The sequence below is a fragment of the Martes martes genome (genome assembly GCF_963455335.1).
Source record: "Martes martes genome assembly, chromosome: 7".
Classification (NCBI taxonomy): domain Eukaryota; kingdom Metazoa; phylum Chordata; class Mammalia; order Carnivora; family Mustelidae; genus Martes; species Martes martes.
This window is the reverse complement of record NC_137894.1, coordinates 129207462-129235001: the sequence shown is the minus strand read 5'-3', so window position 1 is coordinate 129235001 and position 27540 is coordinate 129207462. Positions and strand designations below refer to the sequence as shown.

General features: G+C 42.0%; 2 protein-coding genes across 2 annotated transcripts in view; one reads left to right on the top strand and one right to left on the bottom strand.

Moving 5' to 3' along the window:
• Positions 1–231: 231 nt before the first annotated feature.
• On the bottom strand, positions 232–9739 carry ERG28 (ergosterol biosynthesis 28 homolog). The gene is made up of 5 exons (XM_080808957.1): positions 9327–9739; positions 6558–6721; positions 3822–3912; positions 1112–1230; positions 232–984 (listed from the first exon to the last, which is right to left on the bottom strand). The coding sequence occupies exons 2-5, from the start codon at positions 6688–6690 to the stop codon at positions 905–907; spliced, it is 423 nt and encodes a 140-aa protein (XP_080665083.1). The 5' UTR covers positions 6691–6721; positions 9327–9739; the 3' UTR covers positions 232–904.
• A 1648-nt stretch (positions 9740–11387) lies between these two features.
• TTLL5 (tubulin tyrosine ligase like 5) overlaps positions 11388–27540 on the top strand; it is a gene marked incomplete at its 5' end in the record, with an annotated part of 276857 nt that continues 260704 nt past the window's right edge. The window contains 3 exons of the mRNA XM_080807502.1: positions 11388–11461; positions 17137–17243; positions 27335–27417. Of these exons, the coding sequence (XP_080663628.1) occupies positions 11388–11461; positions 17137–17243; positions 27335–27417 (264 nt within the window). The remainder of the gene's footprint in view (positions 11462–17136; positions 17244–27334; positions 27418–27540) is intronic.

The window sequence follows — 27540 nt, the reverse complement described above, 5'->3', positions numbered from 1 at the left end:
CTTTCATTCACTTTCTAAGGTGAGCTCCACGTGCATCTACACTCACATGCTAACTCCGTAAGATCACTGCTTTTCTTACTACCTCTTGACAATAGTTGGTGAGTCCCTGGGTTCTTGAGCTGTCCTACCAATTAGGGTGTATTTGATCAGCAAAAAGCTGTGATTCTCCTACACTATGGCTCGGAGAGGGGCAGGAGTGCTCCTGGCTTACGGGAGGTCAAAGTACAAGGACTGATCCAAGCAGAGGGTTTTTCTATTTATTACAAAATTTGTTACACAAATAGAGCTGACCAGAAGGTCTAAAAACAGCCCAGACTCTTCCAACCCTGATCCACTTGTAGACACAAGTATGGGAGCCATGCTTACTCACAGGGGAGCCCTTCTTAGAAGAACTGCCTGTTCCTCAGATGGTTCAGAGTCTTGGGGCCAGCAGCAGAGAGGAGCCCAACCTCGGGGGGCGACCTCCTGAAGCAGCCCTTGGTGGCAGCTGCTCTGGGTGACGCAGCAGCTGTAAGTTTCATAGTTCACGTGTTCCCACCACACAAGTCAGAGGAGGGGATGAAAATGAAAGGGAAAAAGCAGAAGGCCGGAAAAGGGATCCTGGAAGAGACTGTAGGTAGGGGAAGGGCACACAGTGGGTTTCTGAGGTGCTAGACATCTCTCGATCTGGGTGAAGGGACAGAGTATTCAATCATTTAAAAGGATTCTTTCAATTGTATGTACACATTATATTTTCTGTATGAAGGTTGTGTCTTAAAAATTTTTAAGTGTAAGAAAAACCCCAAACCTAAAAGGGCTAGGAGTGGTAAGAGGGCTCAGGATGGAGCAGAAAGAAGAGGATGGAGGATGAAGGAAGGGGATGCAAAGGTGGAAGACGAAGTCTCAGAGGTGGTTAACGCCGGCCTCAGTTTCTCTTCTTCTGTCTGGATACTGGTTCGACTTCTAGGTACCGGAGGCCAACTAGCATACCCAGGATTGAGAAACCTTAAGTAAGAGAAAAGAGAGGTGGCGGACATCAGCACAGCACTTTCTTACCCTCTTGTATGTCTGGTCTCCCACCCCCGGCCCTAGGGTACAGTTCCCATGGGAGGTCTGGGGGGCAGGTGCTTACTTGCCACCATCAGGGGGGCCAGGACGCCAATCGTGGGAGCTGCGGTCCCAAAGACAAACAACTCGGACAGGAAGTGCCCCAGGGCGAGGAGGAAGGTCCAGAGTGTGATGTGGTACAGCCTACAAGGGAGCAGACAGAAATGGGAACTGGAGGCCTGCTTGTGCAGTGCAGGGGACAAGCAACGGTCCGATTCCCACCCCCCCACGTCAATCCAGACTTGGGCCCAAGAAAGACCCATCTGCTCCATTACACCAATTTACCCTCTACTAGGGCAAAACTGAAGGTTTCAAGGCCTAGACCGAGAGGAGAATGGTCCTGGCATCCAGAGTGGGTCTCTAAGTCGTAGCAAGGTGGTGAAGCCAGCCAGAGCAAAGCAGAATCTGGGTTATGGCACTCCTAGCAGTACAGACAGCTGGGGAGCAATCACGCTTACACATTCTACTTACTCAGACTGGCTTGGCTCTGTAGTCCAAGCCCACCTGGCAGGTGTTGGGCCAGGAGCTGGTCAGTGCTCAGAGGATGGATGTCACAGAATGAAGGGCCTGAGTGTAGCATGAGCAGTGAGGACCCCTCTGGGGCTTTTAGATGCTCTTGCCATGTGGGCTGTTGTTATTTTGGGTCTTAGCCTGGGAACATGATCAGGTGGAGGACACGGTGATAACCTCACAGGAAGAGAATGTGTTCCTCAGTTTTGATGAAGAGCTGGCGGGGAGATAGGCTATAGGATGACTGACCACTTAGATTGGAGATACCTTTTTTGGACAATGAAATTTTTAAGATTATGAAATATTTCAAAGGCACAAAAAAGCATTGATGATAGAATACTAGAATTAACCCATTTGCAACCAATACCCTGCTCCATCCAATCGGGATGTTTTGGCATTTTTGCTCCAGATACTTTTTTCTAAGAAATGAAACATCACAGATATCAGTTAAAGCATTCTATGTATCCTTATCCTACCCAGATCCCACTCCCCTGCCTCCCCCTCCCCAGAAGGAACGGATATGTTGAATTTGAATTTTATCATTCCTGTGCATGTTTTTATACATTTAGTAAATATGTATATATGGGTGTTGATTTTGAATTTCTGTTTAGGGAGGAAATAGAAGCAGAATGTATTATCAGAAGAGCATGGACTAAAGTCCCAGGTTACAAAAGGCTAGAAACAGAAGTCCACATTTATGGCTATCCTGTGTCAGGACAAGGGGAAATGAATGAGATTATTTAATTATTTTGCCCTCCTAGTCACCCTGCCCTCAGATCTACTAGTCTCATTTTATACATAAAGAGACCAAGAGGCAGAGGTCAACAGCTGATCCCCTAAACAACATGGGTCCACTTATATGTGGATTTTTAAAAAAACACATTGTAGTACAGTACGGTAAATGCATTTTCTGTTCCTTATGATTTTCTGAGTAACATTTCTTTTGTTCTAGCTTACTTGATTTTAAGGATACAGTACCTAACACATAAGACACACAAAATATGTCTTAATCAACTTTCTTATCAGTAAGGCTTCTGGTGGGTAGTAGGCTGTTAGTAGCTAAGTTTGGGGGGAGTCAAATCTATACAGCGGATTTTCGCTATAATGAACTTTTACAGCTCCAAAAGGAGTTACTAACAGAACGGAGATAAGAGCCCATTTTCTTGTTTTCATGCCTGGGCCCCAGGCTGTTTCCACTGCTACTTTCACTGGGAACCATACTGCTTCCCAAAATACATGTCAGTGTAGAATGAGTCAAACCATAGTTTCAAGTTCAAAAAAATTTTTAAAAACTTGGAGAGATCACAGGGTTAATAGCCCTGCTTCAAATCCTACTTGAGTCAGTCTTCCTTAGTTCAAATTAATTGGGTCTCTAACATGTAGATCTGCAGACTCAGGAATGAAAATCATTACCTCCCAGGGCTGCTGGGAGTCTTAATCAAGGTCATGTAGGTGAGAGCTGCAGGCATCATCAGGGGTGCTCACTAGATATCATCACCTCCTCTCTTCCCAAATGCTGAGAGCTTAGATATGGCAGAAAAATATTTTGGTGTGAAGTTGACATTTTGGTGGCCTCAGCCAGTGATCTGAGCAAACTTCCCCCTTTTGACTGTGGCGAGGATGGTTGGAAAGGAAGTTCAAGCCCCCTCCAGTGGTCAGCACCGGTTATAGCGTGATTTAGAGAGGCTATGTTTGTCTGCAAAATGTTCCCGCCTGGTCTGAGTACCCTAGCCACAGAATATAGGAATCCTGGGTTCATTCTCACCCTCACCTATGGACGGGGCACAAGCATGCAGCAGTATCCTCGTGGGTTCCTTTTTTCAGGGACGGGGGTTTCTGTTCATTCCTATTTCTTAAGGAGGAATGTGAGAATAAGGTATATGTGGGTGGCTGTTCTAAAAAGAGTACACTACTCTCCTTCTTTAGTAGAAGAAAGGCTTGATTCTTTAGTGAAGAAGTAGAGGGGTGTGATGCAGGCCACTGGATCATGACACGGCCTGTTGCTATCCACTTCCAAAGAATTTTCAAACTGTAAAGACCTGTGAGGCCTATTATGGTTTCTTTTTTTTAAGGCCTGGAAAGAATAGAACCATTAACTTTTCATTATCCACTTTCTAGGCTAATGTATGAAAATTAACAGGTCTCCAAGGGGAGGTCCACACTGGGTATGTGTAGCACCTGATTTCCAATGACAGGATGCTAAAACTCTTCCTTCCCTTACATACGTCTTGTTGTGGATGTCGATGGCACAGAGGCAGCGAATCACTGATGACAGCAGTGTCCAGATCCCAAAAGTCCGAGCCTGGAGGCCATTCACTGTAGAGCAGAAAAAACCAAGAGTGTCGAGAGGGGAGAATCAGGGTTCCCTCCAAATTCCTCTTACTTCACTGGTGGTTCATGGGAGGCGGGCTGCTGAGCCTGAATTCCCTTCAGCCGGGCAGAGGGGAGGCTCTGGGGCTGCACATGGTAACGAGAAGGAATGGAAGGAATTCCACAGTGAGAACTGTGCAGCTCCTCTTCAGATGTCTACAGTTAGGTGGGGGCATTCCAAGAGTAAGAACCCAACAAAGAGCCCACTTAGGCCGTAACTCCTGACTGTAGCAGTTTCCACCTCTGTCCTGAAAACCACTCTGGTGCAGGTGATGTCCAGCCCGACTGGATCAGGACAGGTCTGGGGGAATGTTGCACACAGTGGGGCATCAGGACAAGATGCCTAGGAGGTGAGTAAACCTTCAAGGCTGACGCAGGAGGGAGCTCAGAAATTCTGCAACATATCCAGATGCTCAATCTGGCCTTGAAGAGACCTAAGTCTTCTCCTGAAGCCAGATCTGTATTATTTGAACAAAGCCCACACTGGGCAGGTTTCCTGTGCACTTGGTACTGGAACAAAGTGCTGCTTCGTTGGTGTTTGCTGAGGCCACCCTACTCTGGGTTGCTTTGTTCTGGTATTGCTGTATGAAATATCTTGTCCTGAAAGTAGGGATCACAGTCTACCACAGCAGTGGTTCTTAACTCTGGGCGTTTATGAGAGTCAACTAAAGAAGTTTTATGAAATTACCAAGACCTGGGTAGCAGACCAATTAAATCATACTCTTTGGAGGTAGGCCCCGGGAGTAAGTATTTTCTAAAAAGACTTTCTTCCTGGGTAACTGTAGAGTTCTTTATCTAATATATTCTGTGGCAGGGGATGCCATGAAAGCAAAGATACTTCCTTTGCTGGTCTATTGAGCAAGAGAAATTTCAAGGGACAAGACTGATAACCAAAGGTCTATTTCTTTTCTTTTTTTCTTTTTCTTTTTTTTTTTTTTACAGATTTTGTTTATTTATTTTTGAGAGAGCGAGTGCTTGTACAAGTGGGGGGAGGGGCAGAGGGAGAAGCAGGCTCTGAGCCTGATGTGGGACTCCATCCCAGGTCCCTGGGATCGTGACCTGGGCTGAAGGCAGATGCTTAACTGACTGAGCCACTCAGGTGCCCTGAAAGGTCTCTTAATGTTTACTTGGGCTTTCAGGATTTTCCATCCTTTGGAAAACCACACAGTGATACCAATTCCTACAACACTGAAGACCTTCAGATGGTAGTAAGGTGAGAAAAAAAATTCCACATGCCAACCAAATATCCAGTGGTTGGCCCTGGAAGGCTACATTCTTTATAAACCAATTTGATAGCTCTTCTGGTGAAAAGGCTGAGGAAAGAGCTCTAACTAGACCCAGAGCCCGAATCCGGGTCTAGTTAGTGAGATACAAAAGTGGAGTATTTCACCAACCCTAGGCAGGTGAGGCATCAGGCGAAACTCTGTGGGATGCTCCAGAACACTGTTCGCATCAGCAGAGTACCATGAGAGCCTCCTGATTATGGTGAGGGGGGGCAGTCTCTACTTCTGGGCTGGAGACAGACAACTCCTCCCAGCCCATCACGCTCCCCACCTCCCAACAGTTCTTCAACTCGACTATACGCCCTTGAGTGAATCGCATAACCCCTGGGTTTTTCTGTCAACTTTAAACTTAAACGACTAGACCGGATAATCTCTAAAATCCTGTGGATCTACAGTGTTCCTGGACATCAGAGGGGAGCATTTGAGGGGGACACGATGGAAATGTCCTACTTACTTTCCCAGGTACTTTACTCCGATTGAGCTTTGTTCAAAGGGAGCCTTAGCCTACTTTGATCTATTCTGTATGGAGATGTTGCAGAAACATGAGCTAGGTCAGAGCCCGAATCTGGGTTAGCTATAAATGCGACACAGAGTTGTCAGCTGCGTGAAATGGTGCTGCAGCTCAAACACCGTTATCCCACACATCAGTGCAAGGAAGCACAAGCTGAAATGTGAAAATACGCTCAGCAGGGAGGCTCAAGAAACTCAGAAAGGCCACCAGAGGCCTTCTAAGTTCCACTTTGGGAGACCAGCTCAGTGGAATTTTGGATAGCTTCTTGGGGACTCTTCACAGTTTAAGAAGTCCTTAGGTCAGTAACTCCCCATCTGGAACACAGAATAAACTATATGTGGCACAACCTAGCTTCTGAAGAGGAATGAAATAATATGAAAAGGTTTTTTCTAGCTTTCTAGTGGGGCACCCCAGTGTCACCAAATAACTCTCTTCTCACTGCCCTTGCAATCCTTTTTGTGTTGCTTGTAATATGCAAAGGACAGTATAAAATGGATGAAAAGATATTCAGACAAGCTTGGGAGGAAAAAGGGCCAAGTGCTATCCACAAAGGCCATTATTCTAATGGCCACCAAAGGTTAGATTAGCCAGCATCAGAATCACCTGGGAAGTTATGAAAAATTAGGACCCCACTCGGGGTGGAAGTTTCAGGAGCTAAGTCTAGAGAAGAAAAATGGACACCTGTGCTGTGTGTGTGTTTGTTTTTGAACTTCCTAGCTTGTTCTTAGGCACAGCCCAGTCTGGGAACCACAGTTCGGGGCCACTCCCATGAAGGATACCATTCTCCGATTTCTTACCGAGATCCGGCTTGCCTGTGTAGAGCTTTTCATAGAGAAAGGTGTGGTCTCGGAAACTCTGCAGGGTGTTCCCTATGGCTATGATGGACACCATAACCAGCCAGCTTCGTAACACGTTCAAGAAACGGCTCATGACTTCCCTCCAACCCAAGAGGGCTTTTTGCCTTGGGAACAAAGGCAAAAAACAGGAGACAGCAGTTAGCTTACTCAATCATAAGCTCTCTGGCTTGGGTAGTTAACTTGTGTCCCACTCCCGAGGGCTAAACGGAGCTTATCTTGGGAATCACTTCGTTAGTTCCTTTCCCAGTCCCTGAAGTTGCTCACACTCAGTTATCTTAATGTACCATTCTTACCTCACAGGATTCGCACGCTGCCTGGACATTTACCCTAAACCCAAGGGCGCTAACCTTTACCTAGAGTGACAAAGGCTAAATGCAGGGCCTAGAAATGGTAAGCCAGCCAAAAATAACGGAGAACAAAGGGAACAGACAAAGAGGAGGTGTACAGATATGACTATCAGGTAATAAAATGCTCTTCTGTGTAAGAGTTTTAGAAACCGGTCTTGTTATTTATTTACTCTTACTGCTAGTGGTGAATCAACAGGATACTTTGCAGTAAGTGGCACAGTACTTACTTTTGTCTAAGCAACTTCTCCACAGTGTTAGCCTAGATCAGAACCCTTTTCTCTTGGCTGGAATCAGTCTTTTAATATCTTTACTTCTAGCCCAGGTGTTTTTTGTTTTTTTTTTTTTTTTAAATGTCATTCCCTTATAATCCAAGTGGCTCACTTAGATCTACCAACAGATACCTGCCTGGCTATTGATGAAAGACCCTTCAAAGCTCACAAAAGCCACACACATTTGAGTGGTATCTATGGAGTGAGGGCAGTATGTATACTCTTGGATATTCTCTACTCTGGTTCTCAGGTAATTCGTGTTCCATAAGCTAGAACAATATAAAAGTTAAAAGTAAATGAACTGCTGTGACTTGAGAACGAGCATGAAAATTATGTGGAGGAGGACCAACAATGTTGGCATTGCGTTGCAAGAGAAATTAGGATAGCTAACAGGTAGTGGGCACTTGTATATGTCACGCACTGTGCCAAGCACCTAACAAAGTATCTCATTTAATCCTTAAACAAGGTGGATAGGCACTATCACTATTTCCATTTGACAGATGAGGGCTGGCACAGAGAAATCAAGTGATTTGCTTGAGGTTACACAGCTAACAACATGGCAGAGCTAAGAACCCTGCTCTGCAATACTGCCTCACTGAGAATATTTTGATGAAGTTTCTATTTTTAAGGAAGAGAAGCACACTATATCCACTTCTGTCTTGAAGTTGTATTCAAAATACAGTTACATTATGTACTTTTTGTTTAATAAAAGCTTAGATAAACCCTTGAAGAGCAATGATTTCAATAACTTGATTTATTTTTTTAAAGATTTTACTTATTCATCTGAGAGAGAGAGGGAGGGAGAGGGAAAGGAAGAGGGAGAAGCACGTTCCCCACTTAGCAGAGAGCCCAATGTGGGGCTCAATCCCAGGACTCTGAGATCATGACCTGAGCTGAAGGCAGACACTTAACCAACTGAGCCATCCGGGGGCCCCTCAACCAACTTGATTTAAATAAAACTCAGGTAGATAAATAATTCAATAATACAACTACTTCTTCTCATCTTCATTGTAGTGTTGTAGTCTGTGTTTTTTGGGTTTTGATTTTGTTTTTTGTTTTTGTTTTTTTCTTTTTTGGTTGTCTTTTGTTTTTCCCAAAGTTTATCTGTTATCAGGTTGACTTCTTGGGCCTGAAGTGGTGATAAACTATGAGGCTTCCTTTGATAATCTGACAGAAATTTCAGTATGGTCTTATGCTACCCAGCTGAAATAAATATGAAAGTCAGCCATGACCTAAGACAATGTGAAGCACTAAAAAGAAAGAACAACTAAGAAAGAGCTCTAGAGGAGGAAGCGAAATCCCTCAGGGAATGGTAGATTGCAACAATGGATGCTACTGAAGTTCAGAGAGAATAGAGTTTTACAGGCGATCAGAAGCGGTCAGGGCACGGGCCAAGATCCCCCAATCCTCCTTATTTTTCCCCATTTCTCAACAGGTGACTCAGGCTTTCTCCTCCCAGGGTCAGAAAAGCCATGTGGATGGCTCCCCTCTTTGAGAGAACTTACACCCATTTCATGGAAGCTCTTAGAAATCCGAACAGATAGCTGATGAGGGCAAAGCCCGAGCACTCTTCCGAACTGGTCTACCAATTCCCTCAACCCCATTTCTAAAGCTTTAGGGCCTCCTAAAGTATCTAACATCTGTTCTCAAATTTTGTCCTGGCCTGGCCCAGCAAAGGCGTGGTGTTAAAACTAGTCAGGAGGGAGGTTCCCATCGTTCCACAATCATTTTGTAACTGTAGGACCCTGGGTGAGAAATCTGCAAAACGGAGCTTTAAAAATACCTATCTCAAGGGTTACTGTGGGAATTACATGAGAAAGTGAAAAGGCTCCTTGCTTGCCCTGTGCTAGGCTCCGAGTGGCTGGTGATTCGTTCATTCATTCTTTGGTTCCCCGAACCTACCAAGCCTTCTTCATCTTCACAGTCCCAGCCCCCCCTTGTCAAGGTCTCTCGAACCCCTTGTTCCCCCCCCAAAAGGTTGCTATCAGCGATCTTCCATCCATCTCACCTCCATTTTTCCAGACTCTCCCTATGCTCTCAATCAGATGCCGCAAAAACGCCTCCCTCCCTCTTCTCCCCAACACTCTCGGTACCTGGTGACCGGACCCCCAGCACAGCAGCGGCAGCACCAGCTGGAGCAGCGGCAGCAGCAGCAGTAAGAGCAGCAGCAGCAAAGCCCTCAGGCACATCTAGCGAGGAGTCCACCTGAGCCATTTGTCCTCGCCCCCGCCCACAGCCCGGCTCCAGGATTGGGTTGTTTCCGTCAGTCCTCGCTCTGATTGGCTGCTCCGGTTTTGCTCGAGCAGGAGATGGGGCGTGAACCCCTTTACTGCCAATCAGTGGTTGCCGCTGCCCAAGCTTCACCCCGGTACCGCCGCTCACGCAGCGAACCCTCCTGTTGAGCGTGGCGAAAGAACTCGGGGCTGGAGTCTACCCTTTAGGAGTGGAGGGAAAGAGAGCGGAAAAAAGAAGTCTAGACTTCTACTGAGAGCGAAGCTCTGCGCCCGCGCAGCGCGGCGGTGACGACATTCCTTCGCGCCCGAAGCCGAGCGTTGTCAGCGCGGGGAGGCGGGCGCCTGCGCAGTGGCTCCGAGCGGGCGGTTGCTTGTTGGTTGTTGTAGTAACGGGGGAAGCAGCCGTCCGCGGTGGCCGTGAGCCCGGCTGGGGAAGGAGGAGGGTGGTAGGCACAGAGCGCGGCCCCCGCCGGCCCTCCCGGAGCCATGGGAAGATGAGACAGGTAAACGCCTGCGCCGGCGCGCTCCCCTACGCGAGGGAGGTGAGCTCCCGAGCCTGGGCGGGCGCCGGCGGCTACACTTCCCTCTCGGAGTCCGGGAGTAGCTGTTGGCTTCCGGGCGCGCTGGGCTGAATCGCTGCGGCGGAGTCATCCCTGTCCTTCCCTTGGGGAGCATCTGAGGATCTACCCGGGATTGGGGTGAGCCGGGGGTGGGGCCGAGGGGCTGATCCCTTTAGGGCGAAGACGATTCTGGGGCGAGTGTCCTTAATCTTCTTCCGATCTCCGTGTCTCTACTCTGCTGGCAGCCTGGGACAGGTTTGTCATCTCTTCCTCGCTTGGAGGTTTTGCTTGTTTTGTTTTAATTTAAAGGACTTTCCAACATTTTGGGAAAGATCTAGAAATCCCGTCGGGAGTCCTCGGAAGAACGCGTTTGGGAAGTTATTAGATACTACCCATTCCGCTGAAGATCTGTAGGGATCGTCATCGGGATCGGCGGTTTTTTGGTCCCGATTACGACCTTACCATATTTTGGATGTATAACAAAATAAGATTTGCGGAGATAGACATCAGATCGTTATCTCTGAGTAACGAGGTAACGAGGATTATGGTAATTTAAACTTGTTCATTTTCTTTATCTGTAACTTCGATTTCATCCTTAAACACACAACACACTTGTACTTTTTACATATGCAAAAATATTTTAAGTTAGAAATATCCTATTTTAATGTCTATTTGAGATTCAAATCATAGTTTGTGATTTTTAGTAAGGGAGAATAATTTTTGAGAGTGGAAGGACAGTGTTTTTGTTTGTTTTTTGTTTTTTTTTTTTCCAGCTACTTATCACCTCGATTGAGGAGAATATATTAATCTTTTAGTTTAGTGGCCGAATTTGTTTTAGTGAGATATGAAGGCATTTCAGCTGTGTGCTTGTCGTAGTGTCTAAAGAAATATTTTCAAGGGTAGTAAATCTTGAGTTTTTATTTTTAACCCAAGTCAAGCTTTTCTAGCAAGGAGTCTATGTTTTAGTCAGTCAGCAACCTATCTCAGACTTTCCTAGAAGCTAATTCTTGTTAGGCTTAGTATATAAAAGAAAAATGAGAAGCTCAAACTTAATAACAGCTCTTTAAATACATGGAGGACAGGCAGTATGTTTGAAAAAATCTTGATTTTTGTGGCATAAGTGAGGCGCTGTGATAGAAGGTAAGCTTCTTACCTAAGTGGACACCATTTAGGTAAACGTTCATATTTATTACTTGGAAGATCAATAGCAATAATCAATAAATAGAAAATGCCATTGTGTTTCAAATCATTTGGCTTTCTTGCAGGAATCAGTGCCACCTAAATTGTTTGATCTGGTGAATCTGCAAGAAAAGGTCTCTGAGGCCCCCGTCTGCTGACTGCATGACAAACCCTAAAGGAAATGCCAGTCGTGATGGCCCGGGACCTGGAGGAAACAGCATCATCCTCAGAGGATGAGGAGGTGGTAAGCCAAGAGTAAGTAAGAGCGAGCCTGCGTTTGACCCTTTGCCTTTAGGGTAGAAAATAATTCTCTTTTACTTATACCTTCTTTCACGCCGTCTCCTTCCTTTGGTGTAGTCAGACTCTGGCTTTAGTTTCTATCCAAAGTCTAATCCAGGATTTTATGAGTTGGTCACCCTTAGCTATCTGAAATGAGAGAAGGCTCTGTTTCTGGGCTCATGAATGAACATTGGCCCTAGGTACTGCTCTTCGTGAACTCTTGATTGGAGCTTCTAACGTAGGAGATTTTAAATTTTGTAGATATGAAAGCAAAGAAGGTCTCCAAACCCTGTGAGATAGGTTACGTTATTTTCTCAAAAACCTTTACAATGATAGAATGATAGTCTATAGAGAGGTCAAGTAACTTACCAGAGTAACTGTGGGACAGTACATTAGAATTCTGTAACCTTTGCTGTGCCATTGAACCACATTGCTTTCCCGAGTTGTTAGGAAAGAGTCAGATTTCTTGATTGCTGGATTCTTGTAACAATAAAAATGAATGATGGGAATAAGTGTAGCTTATCATTTAGCATAGATGATAGTGAGGGCCTTAACTGATATGTCTCATTTAATCTGAAGATGTTATTATTTCCACTTTAGTAAGCTCAGCCTTAAAGATCAAAGAACTTTTTCCAGGATGCAGAGTGCGTGATGAATTGAGAATCAGACCCAGTTTTCGTGGATTTTGAGGCACTTTACTCTTTTGCCTCCGTTAGCCTTATTCCTTGACACAGAGGAAAAAGAGAGAGTCTGACTTAAGTTTAACATTAGTTTTTCAGTTTCTCTGTGAGTCCTCTTGGATATGTGTGTGCTATGTAACTTGAAAAGTCGGGGTAATATCTCTCAGGCTGTTTTGTAGGGGTATGGTTAGGATCAAATAGAATGATATGTATGAAAGAACTTTTTAAACGAAGATGTGCTATACAAATGTTAAGGGATTATTCCTACTGGCTTTAATTTTGAATTTAAAGTGCATTTCTTTCTATAAAGTAGAAGATAACATTTAATGTAACTAGAAGAAATTATTGAAGCATTCATAAAGCTTTAGGAGAGGTTTCTCATCACTGTGAGGTCATAGAAAATAAAAGAGATTTAGCATTATATTTGGGTCATTCTTATTCAGGATAATTAAATAGATAATTCCCTCTGGTCGCTTTATCTTCTTGTGACTTTTTGCTTTCTGTGTGCTGCGTCTTACCTATTTCACAAAATTTTTAACTTCTACAAGCATCAGTCTAATTTCAAGATCATTTTTTTTTTTAAGATTTTATTTATCCATTTGACAGAGATCACAAGTAGGCAGAGAGGCAGGCAGAGAGAGAGAGAGAGAGAGGAAAGCAGTCTACCTGTTGAGCAGAGAGCCCCATGCGGGGCTCAATCCCAGGACCCTGGGATCATGACCTGAGCTGAAGGTGGAGGCTTTAACCCACTGAGCCACCCAGGTACCCCTCAAGATCATTCTTTTGCTTCATGGCTATTTTTTTTTTTATTAGTGGGCTGATGAGTATTAGGTTGAACTCCATGAAATTGGTGTTTTGGTAAGTTAAAAATAGTCAAATATTGACAATTCCAGACGACAATTTCAGATTTTCAACCTAATATTGCAGTGGGTTCTCGGTAAATAGTTGCCAACTGAGTGACCCACCGACCAAATGAATAAATGGAGCCTTTCTGCTTTAGATCATCCTAGAGCAGAGGTTCTTAAGGTTTTTGGTGTCATGTATTCCTGATCAGAATAATATTTTTAGGTGCTTAAAATAAAATACACATCATTGCAAGTAGTACCAATTACCTTGAAATGCAGTTATTAAAATTAAAAAAAACTTCAAACTTGTGATACTGTAACATTTGCTCTTTGCATTAAACAAGATTACTCATTTAAAACCTGGGAAAGTTAGATTTTATTTTGTAAAGATAGCAGCCTGAAGATTGTTTAGCTCAGTTTGCATAAGCTCATCACTCTATGGGTAGTTGGGGTAGTCTTTTTTTTTTTTCCCGATTTATCTATCCATTTTAGAATTGGCGGGGAGAGTCTCAAGCAGTTTCTGTGTTGAGTGCAGAGCCTGACTCAGGGCTTGATCTCACCACCCTGAGACTGTGACTTAAACTGAAATCAGGAGTGGGGTGCTCAACCAACTGTGTGACCCAGGTGCCCCGACCCTGTCGGGGTGGTCTTTGATTAGCAGTTGTAAGTGGGGAATATTGGGAAGCAGCATAGGTGTCTGGACCACCACTGTGATGTGTCACCATTTAGCAGCTGAATCATTGCCAAATTGTTGTCCAGCCTCATCATGCCAGATGAGGAAGATCGTGACCACAGGTGATCTAGTGGCAAGTGTAATAACTACCATAACTTAGAGGTAGTGGTAAATGTAGATGATATTTTGAGATATCTGCAACAGCTGTAATATGGTATAAAAAATGTATAATTTCAGACAGATTCAAAGACACAAATAATGCTTTGTTGCCTATATTCATAATTGAGAAATGGCTAAATTTCTAGTACAAGTGAACCTACAGGTGTAATTCCCTACCCCAATCCAAATTCATGGATTTTTTTTGCTTTCAGACTCCTGGTGACTTTTGACAGTTAACGTTCCATTGGCTCATGTCTTGTCTATCAGACACTTATTATATACATTAGGAATCTTAAGTTAATCTGATTTACACTTGGGGTAATATGCTTACATTTTTAAAGTTTCAGAAGTTATAAGTCCTTAAATCATCTAAGGGTGTTGATGTGAGCCAAAGATGTATATCCGTGGGCATCTGCTAGATCTCCTCAGATCCCAAGGCTGTGTTAAAGTGTTAATGGACTTTAGGGCTAGGATCTGTCCAGGAAATCCCTGTTTTGCACAACATTATTTCAAATACTAAATTTAAAGGGGCTCTTTTTCTATATTTAGCTAGTGGATTCCAAATACAAATTTATACATAGATGTGGAAGGATGTGATATAAGGTTTCTTCAGGCACTAAAAAAATGATTTCAATTCCTATCCTAAAAGCCAGTTTTAATAGCAGTTCATGAACATATACTTGGGGGATAAAAATACCTTCAACAAATATACAAAGTAAATTTGTATACAAAGTATACAGTGAGCACTACAGGAGTTCAGAGACAGAAGGCATCATCACTGTGGGCTGGAGGAGCTGGGGAAAGGCCCCATGTGGGTAGTGAAATGTCTTGGGCCTAAGTGTGGGATCAAATGGACGGAAGCAGGGAAGGCATTTCCAGTGAGGGCACTGGTATGAATTAGGCCTCGAAGCTTCCAGTAATGTAGGCTAGGTCCCAGGAGTGAATAATATATATGCCTCCTGAAATTCCTTCTTAAGATCCAAAACATTAAGCATTCAATAAAGTGAACCTTACAACTGTTCTACTTTGGTAATTAAGCATCCAAGTTTTGTGTTCATTCATGCCTATATGAGCATATTTTCTTAATACATACCAGTTTCTGGTGTGAATGAAAATTGGAAGTCCCAATTTTCAGTTTCCTCACCATTTTGAATCTTTTGCCTTTAGCACCACCTGGTGGGAGCGTGCTTTTAAGGATAACAGCATCTGCCTGGAGTGTGTTTTGGTTGACTGTACTGAATTCATAATGTGTCTACCACATCTTTTATCTTTTCATAGGTTGCAAGTGGAAGGATTTCTCTGACAGGGATTTGGCTTTCCACAAATAGCATAGCTAGGGCCTTGGCTCCTCTCAGCTGTATATCTGTTTATTGTATTCCTGACCCTTGTTTTAACTTGAAGCAGTAATCCATTGTTTGTAAATGGGAGGGCACAGTGGTGCCAGTTTGTAGCTAATGCTAGATTGACAGGAACTTTGGATAATTTCCAGAGTTTCTGTCCAAGACTTTGCAGTTTAGGCTGCCTATTTTTTCTCTATCCTCTGACTTAGAAATAGAGCGGAAAAATTATAGTTGGAAGAGATCCTAGGAATCATCTGGCCCCCTGCCCACATTTTACAGGTGTTTAAGATTAAAAAGCAAGCAAACCATGAAAAAAAAAATCCTTCTTGCTAAAAAAGTGCCCGTGATAAATACCTTTTCTCACAAATGGGCGTTATTACACAAGTGAAAAAGCAGGAATAGAGAAAACAGGAAATGAACTAGGTATGGTGTTCTTTGCTTCTCCTCACTAGAACACTTTGGCAGCTCATCCCAAGTCTCAAGGCTGCCGCACTTCTCAAACTGGTAGCCTGGAAGCCTGTGCATTCAAAACGGGGATCTTTTTAAACTTGGGTTGGGAAGGTCTGATTTGACCCTGAGATTTGTAGTATGACCTTTTTTTAAAGGATGTGGTCATGTGAGTGTTTGAGAGCAGCCCAAATTTTGGCTAAATGGATCTTATTCTGCTTAAGGAACTGATTAGTGTAGGTTCCCGAAAGGTTGGGTTTGAGGTGTTGTGTATATAAAACATCGCTGAAATGTGATCGGGGAGATGGGAGGGTGTTAAGAGTGCAGTCAGGCACTTGGGTTCAGATATCTGTTCCCTTACTTATCCAGCTCTCTGATCTTGAGCAAATCACTTATCCTCCCCGAGACACCTTTTTTTCAGTTCATAGTGCGGACAAGAGGATTAAGTGAGACAACATGTGAAAGCTCTTACTTTAATTCCTGGCACACAGTAGGGGCTCAGGTCATTTCTTTCCCTTCTGGCTCCCTAGCACTAAGGAGGTTGAAGATTTTCCCAATCTGTGAGTAAATACCTATCTAAGATTGATTAAACAGATTTCCTGAGGCTACGGTAAGAGCGTAAAGTCGGAGGTCCTTTTCTGGAGAGTATTTTCTGGAAAAATATTGTTCCATTTAGTATAGGCTTGCTTTAAAATAATGTGGTTTTAATTGGAACGCTTGTATTAATTTTGGGTTCCTAGCTCAGAATCATAGGATGGGTTATCAAATTGTCTTAAAAAGGGACTATAGGGCATAAAACGGTATATAAATTATTGCAGATGCTATATATTAGAATTCTTTATGTATGCTAGGGATTAAAATAAAAATTGTCCTAAATAATAAAGGGAATTTAAAAATTTCATTTAAAAAATTTTTTTCCCACGGTCCCCCATAAAGGGAATTTATTAACTCATATTTAGAAAAGACTTGATTCTGTAATGCCACGTTTGCCTCTCAGGATCTCATTTTTCTCATTCTTCCTGTGGGGTTCCCACTGACTTCGTCCTTTACCTGTAGCTCCAGGCTTTCCTCTCAAGGTCATAAAATGGCAATTGCACTTACATACCTCATTCTCTACACCATCCAGGGGAAGAGGCCATCTCTCCTGTCGCTGCTACAGAAGAGAAAGAAAGGACCTCTTTCTCAGAGGGTCTCACAGTGTACCTTCTGGCACTCAGTGGCTGCAGTTGGTTTATGTGCTCATTCTGGATCCACCAACTAGAACTGAGGGGTGGGAGGCCCTGATCAGCTGAGGCCAACCAAAGGCCATCCCTGGAGCAAGGATGGAGTTAATCATAACTAGACCCCATGCCTAAGAATGGGAGCTGAGTGGTTTTCCATAGGACATTTGGGATTCTTGTTCCAAGAGGAGGGAAAGTTGTTAAGCAGCAAACCACGGTGATCTGCTTCAGTCATTAATTCAGATTTTGAGCTGTCACTTAATAAAAGCCTTTCGTTACGGCTGTAGGGATCATCCGTGTATCATGTGGACCGGAGGCTGCAGGAGAATTCCAGTTTTGGTGTTCCACGCTGAGGCTATTCTGACAAAGGACAACAATATTCGAGTAATTGGAGGTAGGTATGGCCTCCCCTACGGCGGGCAGGGCTGGGCATGGCCCTGGTAACCTCGTCTTACAGAAGTTGGTATCATAGATAAATAGGAAGAGGGCCTTGGTCATGAGAAAAAAAAACAAATGTCATGATTTTCTTTTTATATACTTCAGGATTATTTGGAATTTCTTAAATTTTCTGCATCTGAAATTGCTTTTTTCACTTAGCAGAATGTTTGCAAGGTTCATCCATGTTGTAGCATGTATCGGTACCTTGTTCCTTTCATGGAGGGCCATGTTTTGTTTGTCCGTTCTTCAGCTGATCAATCAGTTGGTGGTTGTTTCCACCTTTCGGCTATTGTGAATAGTGCTGCTCTGAAGATGCACATACGTGTTTTTGTTTGAACACCTGTTTTCAATTCTTTTGGGTCTGTGCCTAGGAATAGAATTGCTAGGTCTTATGATAATTCTATGTTTAACTTATTAAAGAGCTGCCAAAGGATATTCTGTAGTGACTGCACAATCCTACATTCCCACCAACGATGTAGGAGAGTTCCATTTTCTCCACATCCTCACCGACATTTGTTATTTTCTGTTTTTTAGATTATAGCTCGACTAGTAGGTGTAAAGTGGTATCTTATTGTGGTTTTGATGTTCATTTCCCTGATGACTAATGACACTGAGCATCTTTTCTTATACTTCTTGGTCATTTGTATATCTTGTTTAGAGAAATGTCTATTCAAAGCCTTTGCCTTTTTTTTTTTTGATTGGTGCCATACCCAGCGTGGATCCCAGTGTGGGTTCGAACTCATGGTCCTGAGATCAAGACCTGAGTGAACTGAGATCAAGAGTTGGATGTTTAACCAGCTGAGCCACCCAGGCGCCCCCTACCTTTGCCTCTTTTTGAATTGGGTTGCTTCACTTTTTGTTGTTGAGTTAGAAGAGTTCTTTATATATTCTAGATACTAGACCCTTATCAGATATATGATTTCCAAATTCTTTTTCCTATTCTCTGGTTTGTCTTTTTATCTCTCTTGCTCTTTTTTTTTTTTTTTTTTTCCAATTTGGTGGGAGTGCACCACTCCTGAAGTGCTGCAATACCAGGTCGATGCGTGGAGTGGACAGAGCAAGCTCCTATTCCATCTCTCTGCTCCAAAATCCATTTGATATATTGTCCTTGGTTAGAGGACATACCAGATATTAAACTGATAAGAACAGATACTAATATGATCTTAGCCAAAAGGCTGAGAAGCGATATGTCTTATCTCTTGATAGTGTTCTCTCATGAGCAAAAATTTTTCATTTTGAGGTACAGTTTATCTATTTTTTCTTTTGTTGCTTATGCTTTTGGTGTCACATCTAAGGAACCATCACGTAATCCAGGGTCATAATCCCTATGCTTTCTGCTAAGAGTTTTATAGGTTAAGTGCTTACATTTAGAGCTAAATGGTCTTTGATCCATTTTGAGTTAATTTTCTTACGTAGTATGAAACAAGGGTCCACCTTCATTCTTTTGCATGTGAATACCCAGTTGTCCCACTGTGATTAGTTGCAGAGACTGTTTTCCCTATTGAATAGTCTCGGCACTGTCATTGGAATTCAGTTGACTATGGATGTGTGGGTTTATTTCTAGACTCTTAATATTCCATTTATCTTAACTTTATACCAATGCCACATTGTTTTGATTACTCTATCTTTGTACTAAATTTTAAAATTGAGTTGTGTGAGTCCTTTAACTTTATTCTCCTTTTTCAAGATTTTTTGGGTTATTCAGAATCCCTTGCAATTCCGTATTCAAAAAGGCTGTTGGGATTGTGATGGGGAGCATATTGCCGTCTTCATATGAAGTCTTCTAGGTCATCTTTAATTTCTTTAGCAATGTTCTGTAGTTTTCAGTGTACAAGTTTTAGAGTTCCTTTGTTAATTTTATTCCTAAATATTTTATTCTCTTTGATGCTATCATAAATGGAATTATTTTTTTCAATTCCATTTTTGGATTGCTCATTGCCAGTGTGCATAAGTACAACTGATTTTTGTATGTTGATCTTGGATTCTGAAACCTTGCTGAATTCATTTATTAGCTCTAATATTGTGTGTGTGTGTGTGTGTGTGTGTGTTTTCTTTAGCATTGTCTGTATATAAGATCATGTCATCTGCACATAGAGATTTTACTTCTTCCTTTCCAACCTGGATGCCTTTTGTTTCTTTTTCTTGCCTAATTGCTCTGGCTAGAATTTCAAGTACAGTGTCGAATAGAAGTTGTAAAAGTGGGTATCTTTCTCTTTCTTATTTCTGATCTTAAGGGAAAAGCTTTCAGTCTTTCACTGTTCAGTATGATGTTAGCTGTGGATTTTCATGAATGCCCATTATCATGTTCAGGAATTTTCCTTCTGTTCCTTTATTTGGTGTTTTTTTTATCATGCAGGGGTGTTGGATTTTGTTAAATGCTTTCTCTGCATTAATTGAGTTTTTTTTTCCTTCATTCTATTAATGTAGCATGTTACATTGATTGACTTTTGTATGTTGAACCATACGGATATTCCTGAGATAAATCCCACTTGGTCTTGGTATAATCCTTTAAATACGCTGTTTGATTTGGTTTGCTGTTATTTTGTTGAGGGTATTTGCATCTGTACTCATAAGGGATTTTGATCTGTAGTTTTCTTGTGATATCTATCTGGATTTGGTATCAGAGTAATGCTGGCCATGTAATGTGTCCCTCCTCTTCTTTGGAAGAACTTGAGAAGGATTGGTGTTAATTCTTTAACTGTTTGATAGAATTCACCAGTGAAGGTTTTTGATTACTGATTCAACCTCTACTTGCTACATGTCTATTCATACTTTGTATTTTGTATTGATGCAGTTTTGGTAGTTTGTGTGTTTTTAGTTTTTGTCCATTTAGTCTATCTAATTTGTTGTCATACAGTTATTCTTAGTATCTTTTTATTTGTTTGTTTTTCATAGCATTCTTTTGTAATCCTTTTTATTTCTGTAAGATCAGTTGTAATGTCCCCATTCACTTCTGATTTTAGTAATTTGAATCTTTTCCCTTTTTTTCCTTAGTGAGTCTAAAGGTTTGTCAATTTTGATCATTCTAAAGAGACAACTTTTAATTTTGCTTCTTTTCTCTATTGTTCTTCTATTTTCTTTTTTTTAAAGCTTTTATTTATTCATTTGACAGACAGAGATCACAGGTAGGCAGAGAGAGAGCGGAGGAAGCAGGCTCCCCGCTAAGCAGAGAGCCCGACGCAGGGCTCGATCCCAGGACCCTGGGATCATGACCTGAGCGGAAGTCAGAGGCTTTAACCCACTGAGCCACCCAGGCGCCCCTGTTCTTCTATTTTCAATTTCATTTATCTCTACTCTTCTTTGATATTAAGCAGTGCTCTGAATTCTGGGGTTAGCCTGTAGCTATCTTCAGAGGTTACAGAGCTCTGAACTCTGTCAGAACTGGATCAGAACTGTTGTGTGATACAATGGAAAGAGTCTTACATGGGTTCTCAGTCACTGGTTCAAATCCCGCTTTGGCATTTACTAGCTGTGAGTCTGGGGCAAATCACTTAAACTCTCTCAACCTGTTTTAGTATTAGTTAGGTGGAGATAATAGCTACTCGTAGGCATTGCTTATGAAGAATTAATGAGATCATTCAATATTTGGCACATAGTAGGTGTTCAGAATTTGTGCTATATACTTGTTGAATAGGATCTGTTCTACTTTGATACGACTTTAAGGTCTGTTCTTGCCCCACAATAAGCCAGGAGTTCAGAGGACAGTGAACACCTGCTTCTGGGATTTGAATCCTCCCTCCCCAAAGGGTCCTGTTCTAATCCCTTTAGCAAGTTGCTAGGTTACCATTTAAAGGGATATGGTTCACTCATATTCCCTAAATTTGGAGGAACTGAAGATTTGCTAATATTTGCAAAGAAACTCCCTCTCAATATGATTGGAGTCAAACATCAAAGGTGGGTAAAAACAACAGAAGTAAACAATTTCCTCCAAACATGTATCTTTTAGTCTGCTTGTCACATAAATGAATCTCTATATTCCATGGCAATAAGCAGACCCTTCTTTTTTAGAGTAGCTAGCATTTATTGGAAATCAGTATTCATTAGGGATGTCATCCCGTTTTTCAAGCCATCCCTGTGTTTTTAGAACTTACATGTCTTTTTCTTTCCCTTGACACAATCTTGTGATTAAAGAAAAAGCCACTGTACTTTTTTTTCAAACTTTGTTTTCGAATTTTCTGTATCTTTCCCATTCTTTGCGGTTTCATAATTTTCTAAACCTCCTTTATGAAAAGACCAATTTTTTAAAAAATATTTATTTACTTTAGAGAGAGAAGAATAGAGAGTGAAAATAAGAGGGAGGGGCAGAGGGAAAGAGAGAGAGAGACTCTCCAGCAAACTCCCCACTGAGCACAGAGCCTGACCTGGGGCTCTGTCCTAGGACCCTGAGATCATGACCTGAGCTGGATTCAGACACTTCACCAACTGAGCCACTCAAGCACCCCTGAAAAGAACAACTTAGAATGAGTGTTTCTAGTTACTGCCTCAGATTTCTGAGTTGTTAAATACTCTGGGTCTTTTTTTTTCCCCCCTCCTCTCTTAAATAGCTGACATAGATCTGCTCAGATCATAATCCTGTGTTTAAATCCCCTTGAGAAGTGTTTCTGGGGCATTAGGTACCTTCTGCTGATCTTAGAGTGTTAGATGCCAGCCTTGTTTTTTCTGTTATCTGTTAAATGTTCCATTGAATTTACTTTTAATATTTTTGGTACAGTATGATTTCGTATACTTTATTTGGGAAATATTCCAGAAATAGATTTTTTCCTTACTATGTCCATGTTTTTTTCAAAATTGCATATACTTTGAACATGTAAACGGGATTGCATTTTGGAGGCAAGAGAGATATTTTCAGTTTAAGGTAATCTGTTCCTAGAAAGAAACATCTTTTTATAATTTGCCTCTGAATGTGTCAGTTCCATAAGTTTGCATTTGTGTAGTCTAGCACTGTCCAATAGAAATATGATATAAGCTAGGTATATACAAGTTTTCCAGTGGCCTTATTAAAAAATGTAAAGAGAAATAGGGGCGCCTGGGTGGCTCAGTTGGTTAAGCGTCTGCCTTCAGCTCAGGTCATGATCCTGGGATCAAGTTCTGCTTTGGGCTCTTTGCTCAGCAGGAAGCCTGCTTCTCCCTCTGCCTGCCACTCCCCTTGCTTGTGCTCTGTCTCTGACAAATATATAAAATCTTTAAAAAGAAAAAAAAAGCAATAAGTGATATTAGTTTTAATAATATATTTTATTTAATCCAAAATGTCACTTCCACATTTACTCAGTATAGAAAAATTCATTAAGATGTTTGACATTTAGGGGTTTCTGGGTGGTTCAGTCAGTTAAGTGTCTGCCTTTGGCTCAGGTCATGATTCCGGGATCCTGGATTGAGCCCCACATAGAGCTCCCTGCTCAGTGGGGAGCCTGTTTCTCTTTGCCCTCTGCCCTTCTCCCCCCATGCTCTCATTCTTGCTGTCTCTCTCACATAAATAAATAAAATCTTTAAAAAAAAAAAGGTACTTGACTTCTAGTGTATATTTTACACTGTAAGTATACAATCTCAGTGTGGTACAAAATTTTCATCAGAAGTTTTTATCAGTATTTAGACTTTATTAAACATTATAGATGAAAAAGTAAATTCTTATGTTCAGGTTGTTCCAAACGAGTTTCCCAATAACTGAATTAAGTGTCAGTTTTCACATTTAAATTTAAATTAATAAAGTTAAATAAAATTTAAAATTCAGTTCCTTGGTCACAGTAGTTACATTTCTTCTTCTACTTTTTTTTTTTTTTTTTTTAAGAGAAGGAGAGAGAAAGAGAGAAAGGGAGGCAACGAGGGAGGGACAGAGGGAAAATCTCAGGGAGGCTCCACACCCAGCACTGAGCCCCACGCGAGGCTGATCTGACAACCTTGAGATTATGATATGAGCCAAAGTCAAGAGTCGGACTCTGAACTGACTGAGCCACCCGGGCGCCCCACACTACTTACCTTCCAGGTGCTCGGTAATTATATGTGGCTCTCGACTACCGTCTTCAACAGTGCAGGTCTAGACCTCATTTTCTGACACAGGCAAAGCTACACTGTGTTGCCATTGAAAGGGTTATTCTTATATTCTAAAAGTTAAAAAAAAAAAGAGAGAAAAGAAAACTCTGTTTTATCTTCATTCTAGTTTCCCAGGCTATTTTTGTCCAAACCTCTTAGGGCATTCATCACTCCCTCGGTGCTTCTGTGCTGACAGATTATTGGTTCCTTGTTTTAGTTCACCCTGCTGCTGCCGGTCCTGGAATTTGCCAGGAGTCCTGGTGCTTTAGGTCGCCTCCTGATGCACACGGGAGTGGTTGGAGAAGAGGAAATTCTGTAATCTCCTGGAATAGATGCAGTGTGTGTCCGGAGGCCCAGATAGCAGATGTTTGGCAGTTTGCTAGTAAGACCAGTTCCATGCCTTGCTTCTTGTTTTTATATGGAAGGAAATACAGATAAGGTGGTTATTTCTTGGGCAGTGAGACCAGCTCAGTTTATAGTCGCAAAGCCTCCATTTAACGCTTGCCGTGGGAGCAGAGCCCAGGGTTGCCGGGTCTTTCAAGTGAAGCCCAGAAATCGAGATTTTTATATGAATTCTTTCAATTTTAAAAGATTAGCGACTAATTCAGTTTTAAGTTTAAAACACCACAAAGAATGAACAAGCCATGTCTGCAGGCTAGATTTGGCCCTTGGGTCACTAGTTTATAACTGGTTATCAGCATTGTTGGACACAGAACATGAATGTGCGTTAAAATCCCCAGGAATCATACTTGTCTTATGTCATTCCACCCTGGTTTTCTTGCACTCCCCTTCTGAAACATGCACAGGGTGTCAGAGTTGGGTTATAGCTAGTTGGTATGGATTAGAAGTAGTTGTTCACTGCTTGCTTGGGTCATTGAGTGCAGTGATAATTGCATTTTTCTTCTATGTTAGGAGAAGCAGGAGAAAAAGTATTAATAGCATTTTTATTTTTAAAATTGCTATGTAAAATGCATAATTTATACATGACACTATATATTATGGCGCATTACCCCTCTTGTCCCCCTTTTGATCTTTATAGCTGTTATTATTTTTCCAGAATCTAGGACTAAATCAAAGATTGTATTTAGTTTTCATATTTCTCTTATAATCTCCCGGACTTGGGGTGTGTGTGTGTGTCTTCATGGCATTGACATGTGTAGAGATTTCCCAACTAGCTGCTTTGCAGATGTCCTTAAGTTTGAGCTTGTCTGATTGTTTCTGTATGTTTAGACTCAGGTTTAAAAATTTTGGAAGACTATCACTTAGTGCAGTTGTGTCCTCCTCAGTGTATCACATTAGGAAGGATGTGATGTCATTGTACTGCATTACTGGTGATGGCAGATTTCATCATTTGGTTGAGATATTGTTCACCAGGTTGGCTCATTGGAAGGGTGCCTTTCTTCTTTGTTACAAGCATTCTGTGGAGTGATGTTTCGAGATGCATGGATATCCTCTTTCCCAATAGTCTCTCACCCATGGGTATCCATTGGTTTTAGTCTGAACTACTTCCTCTTATGGTTTTTGTAAAATGCTGATTTTCTATTTCTTTCCTTTTGTATTTATTAGCTGGGTTTTCTCTAAAGAAGAGCTTTCCCTTCTATGGGAGGCAGAATAATGGTCCTTCCAAAGATCTCTACCTTCTAGTCCCCAGAACCTGGCATGGCAATGGAAAATTGAGGTTGTAGGTGGAATTAAGGTTGGTAATCAGCTGACCTTAGTCACAAGGGTCCTTTAAAGTAAGGGGAGGCAAGGCACCTCGGTGGCTCGTCTGTTAAGCATCTGCCTTCGGCTCAGGTCATGATCCCAGGGTTCTGGGATCAAGTCCCATATTGGGCTCCCTGCTCAGTTGGGAGTCTGCTTCTCCCTCTGCTTGCTGCTTGTGCGCACGTGCTCGCTCTCTCTCTCTGTCAAATAAAAAAATAAAATCTTTAAAAAAAAAACGTAGGAGGAGGCAGAAGAAGAGTCAAACGGATGCTATGTGAGAAGGACTAGACCCACCATTGCTGGCTTTGAAAATAGCCATGGAATGGGGGCAGCCTCTGGAAGCTGAAAAAGCAAATAGAAATGGACCAATCCAGAGCCTAAAGAAAAGAATGCAACCCTGGTCTTGCCTTGTTGACAGCTATATCAGACTCCTGATCTACAGAAATATCAGAAATATTGGTTAAGCTGCCAAGTGTGTGGTAGTTTATTTTAGCAGTGATAGGAAACCAGGATACCTTCGTACCTTCTTATCAGTGTGGACTCATTAGTAAGGGAATTGTAGTCTCTCTTTGTCATATTCATATCTGTGTTGAAATTGTCTTAAATTTGGCCACTGAGATCCTAGTGACATACCCATTTTTGAGCACTTTCCTCTTTCTTGGCAGAACAAGATATCCCAGGCCTGTCTTGTGCTTTCCCTCCCCACCTTGGAGTCACAAGACAAACTCTTAAGCAGGGCACTGTTTCTTACCTTCTACTCTGCGCCGAAACCAACACCTAGGACTCTGAACTGTTTTTCTTACAACAGTATTGCAAAGGCAACGTAATAGTGATTAATCACTGGGGAAACCCTGTAACTGGGCTTTAGAAGTTTGCCACAAGAATGAGAAGTATGGAGTGTCTGGCCTTTTCATTCCATTTTCTTGCTGTGTCTGCTTTGCATGGTGTTCCTGCCAGGGCTGGGCAAGTAGCAGCAGGAATTTATGGAGATTTTTACATAAATTCATGAAAAGGTGTGTGTCTCTTTCTAGAGGCTGAATTTTGTCCTAAGGCCTGTTCATAAGTTTACGTATTATTCTCATTCAGAAAGTGTTCAATATGCAGTCCTTTAAAAACGTTGTTCTGCACATGGGATACCTGGCCAGTGGAGCCTGTGACTCTTGATCTCAGGGTCATGAGTTTGAGCCCCACACTGGGCATAGAGATTACCTTATTAAAAAAAAATTAAAAATAATTGTTCTGTAGAATTCTTGGCTAATTTTCTTAATTTGTAGGGATGCATAGAAAGAGATTGCCTTTAAGGGGCCAGAATAAATGTTAGTCTTTGGGGATATGTAGAAATCTCACATGATTACAGACTTTTGTCTTAGGGAGCGGTGACTATGCTTGTAGAGCCTGGCAGGAAACTGTGGCGGGGACTGTGCTGAACTAGAGTGCCGGAGCCTGTGCTGAAGGGAGCACTGGTGTTTCTCTGTTGACTCTTGCCCTGGCAAAGAGAGCTAGCCCAGGGATGCTGGGGTTTTCAAGAGGGTCCCAGAAATCTAGATTTTTACACAAATCCCTCTAGTTTCAAAAGGTTGGCCAATCAGTTTTATTGAGAAATTAACACACAGTGAGAAATTAACAAACTCTATCTGTAGATTGGATCACCAGTTTACAACCTCTGGCCTAAGATACACTGGTAAGCAGCAGCATTGCACACAGAGGGCTGTCCAGAGCAGGGGTTCTTAGCCTTTTTCTGCAGTGGACCAAATGTGCAAGGGGTAGGGAAGCCGGTGGGTCTGTTGTCAGAGTAATATGTTTTAAGTGTATAAAGAAATCTATAGGATTATAAACAGAATCAATTGTATTGACATGGAATTACCAAAATATTTCTTAGAAGCTAAATTTGTGACATATATGCATTTTTATTTGTGCATTAGATAACGTGATCTCGCGGAAGGTCTGTTCATTAACTGTAACTTCTAAATACTGTGAGAAGTGATATTGTGAGATAACCGTAACAACTGTAAAATAATATTAAAACACCTAGTATGTGTAGGAGGCAGGGTCACAGGAGTTTGCTACCACTGCTCTGTTTTGTGCCTACATTCATAACTGTAGGTCATGTTAAATGTAAACTAGCAGTGAAAACGAAGATGTTATAAGCCCCAGTGAACCTCACGTTAAGAACCCTTAGTCCAAAAGGATCTGCAGCCCGCTTGTAGTAGCGTGAGGGGAGCAGTATATATTCTTGAGTATAATTAAGTCACACAGTTTAGTTTTGTCTCTACAATTAACTTTCTGGTTACTGAATTTGACTCTGTTTTTCTTTAGAACGTTATCATTTGTCTTACAAAATTGTGCGAACAGATAGTCGCCTGGTACGCAGCATTCTGACAGCCCATGGATTTCATGAAGTAAGTTCATTTTACTATCTCACCTGATCTGCTCCAAAGCTGAAAATCCTAGCCACCTGACTACCGGTTAACAGGGCAGCTCTAGAAGGTTCATGGGACCTATGCTTAGTGATAATGCAGAGC

What these genes read in the sequence shown, in the direction of transcription:
- ERG28 (XM_080808957.1), bottom strand. Translation starts at nt 6,690, where the DNA reads ATGAGCCGTTTCTTGAACGTGTTACGAAGCTGGCTGGTTATGGTGTCC. An exon ending in CACAGGCAAGCCGGATCTCG is followed by an intron (nt 3,913 to 6,557) that starts GTAAGAAATCGG and finishes TCTGCTCTACAG; the next exon opens with TGAATGGCCTCCAGGCTCGG. An exon ending in GGCCCCCCTGATGGTGGCAA is followed by an intron (nt 985 to 1,111) that starts GTAAGCACCTGC and finishes CTCTTACTTAAG; the next exon opens with GTTTCTCAATCCTGGGTATG.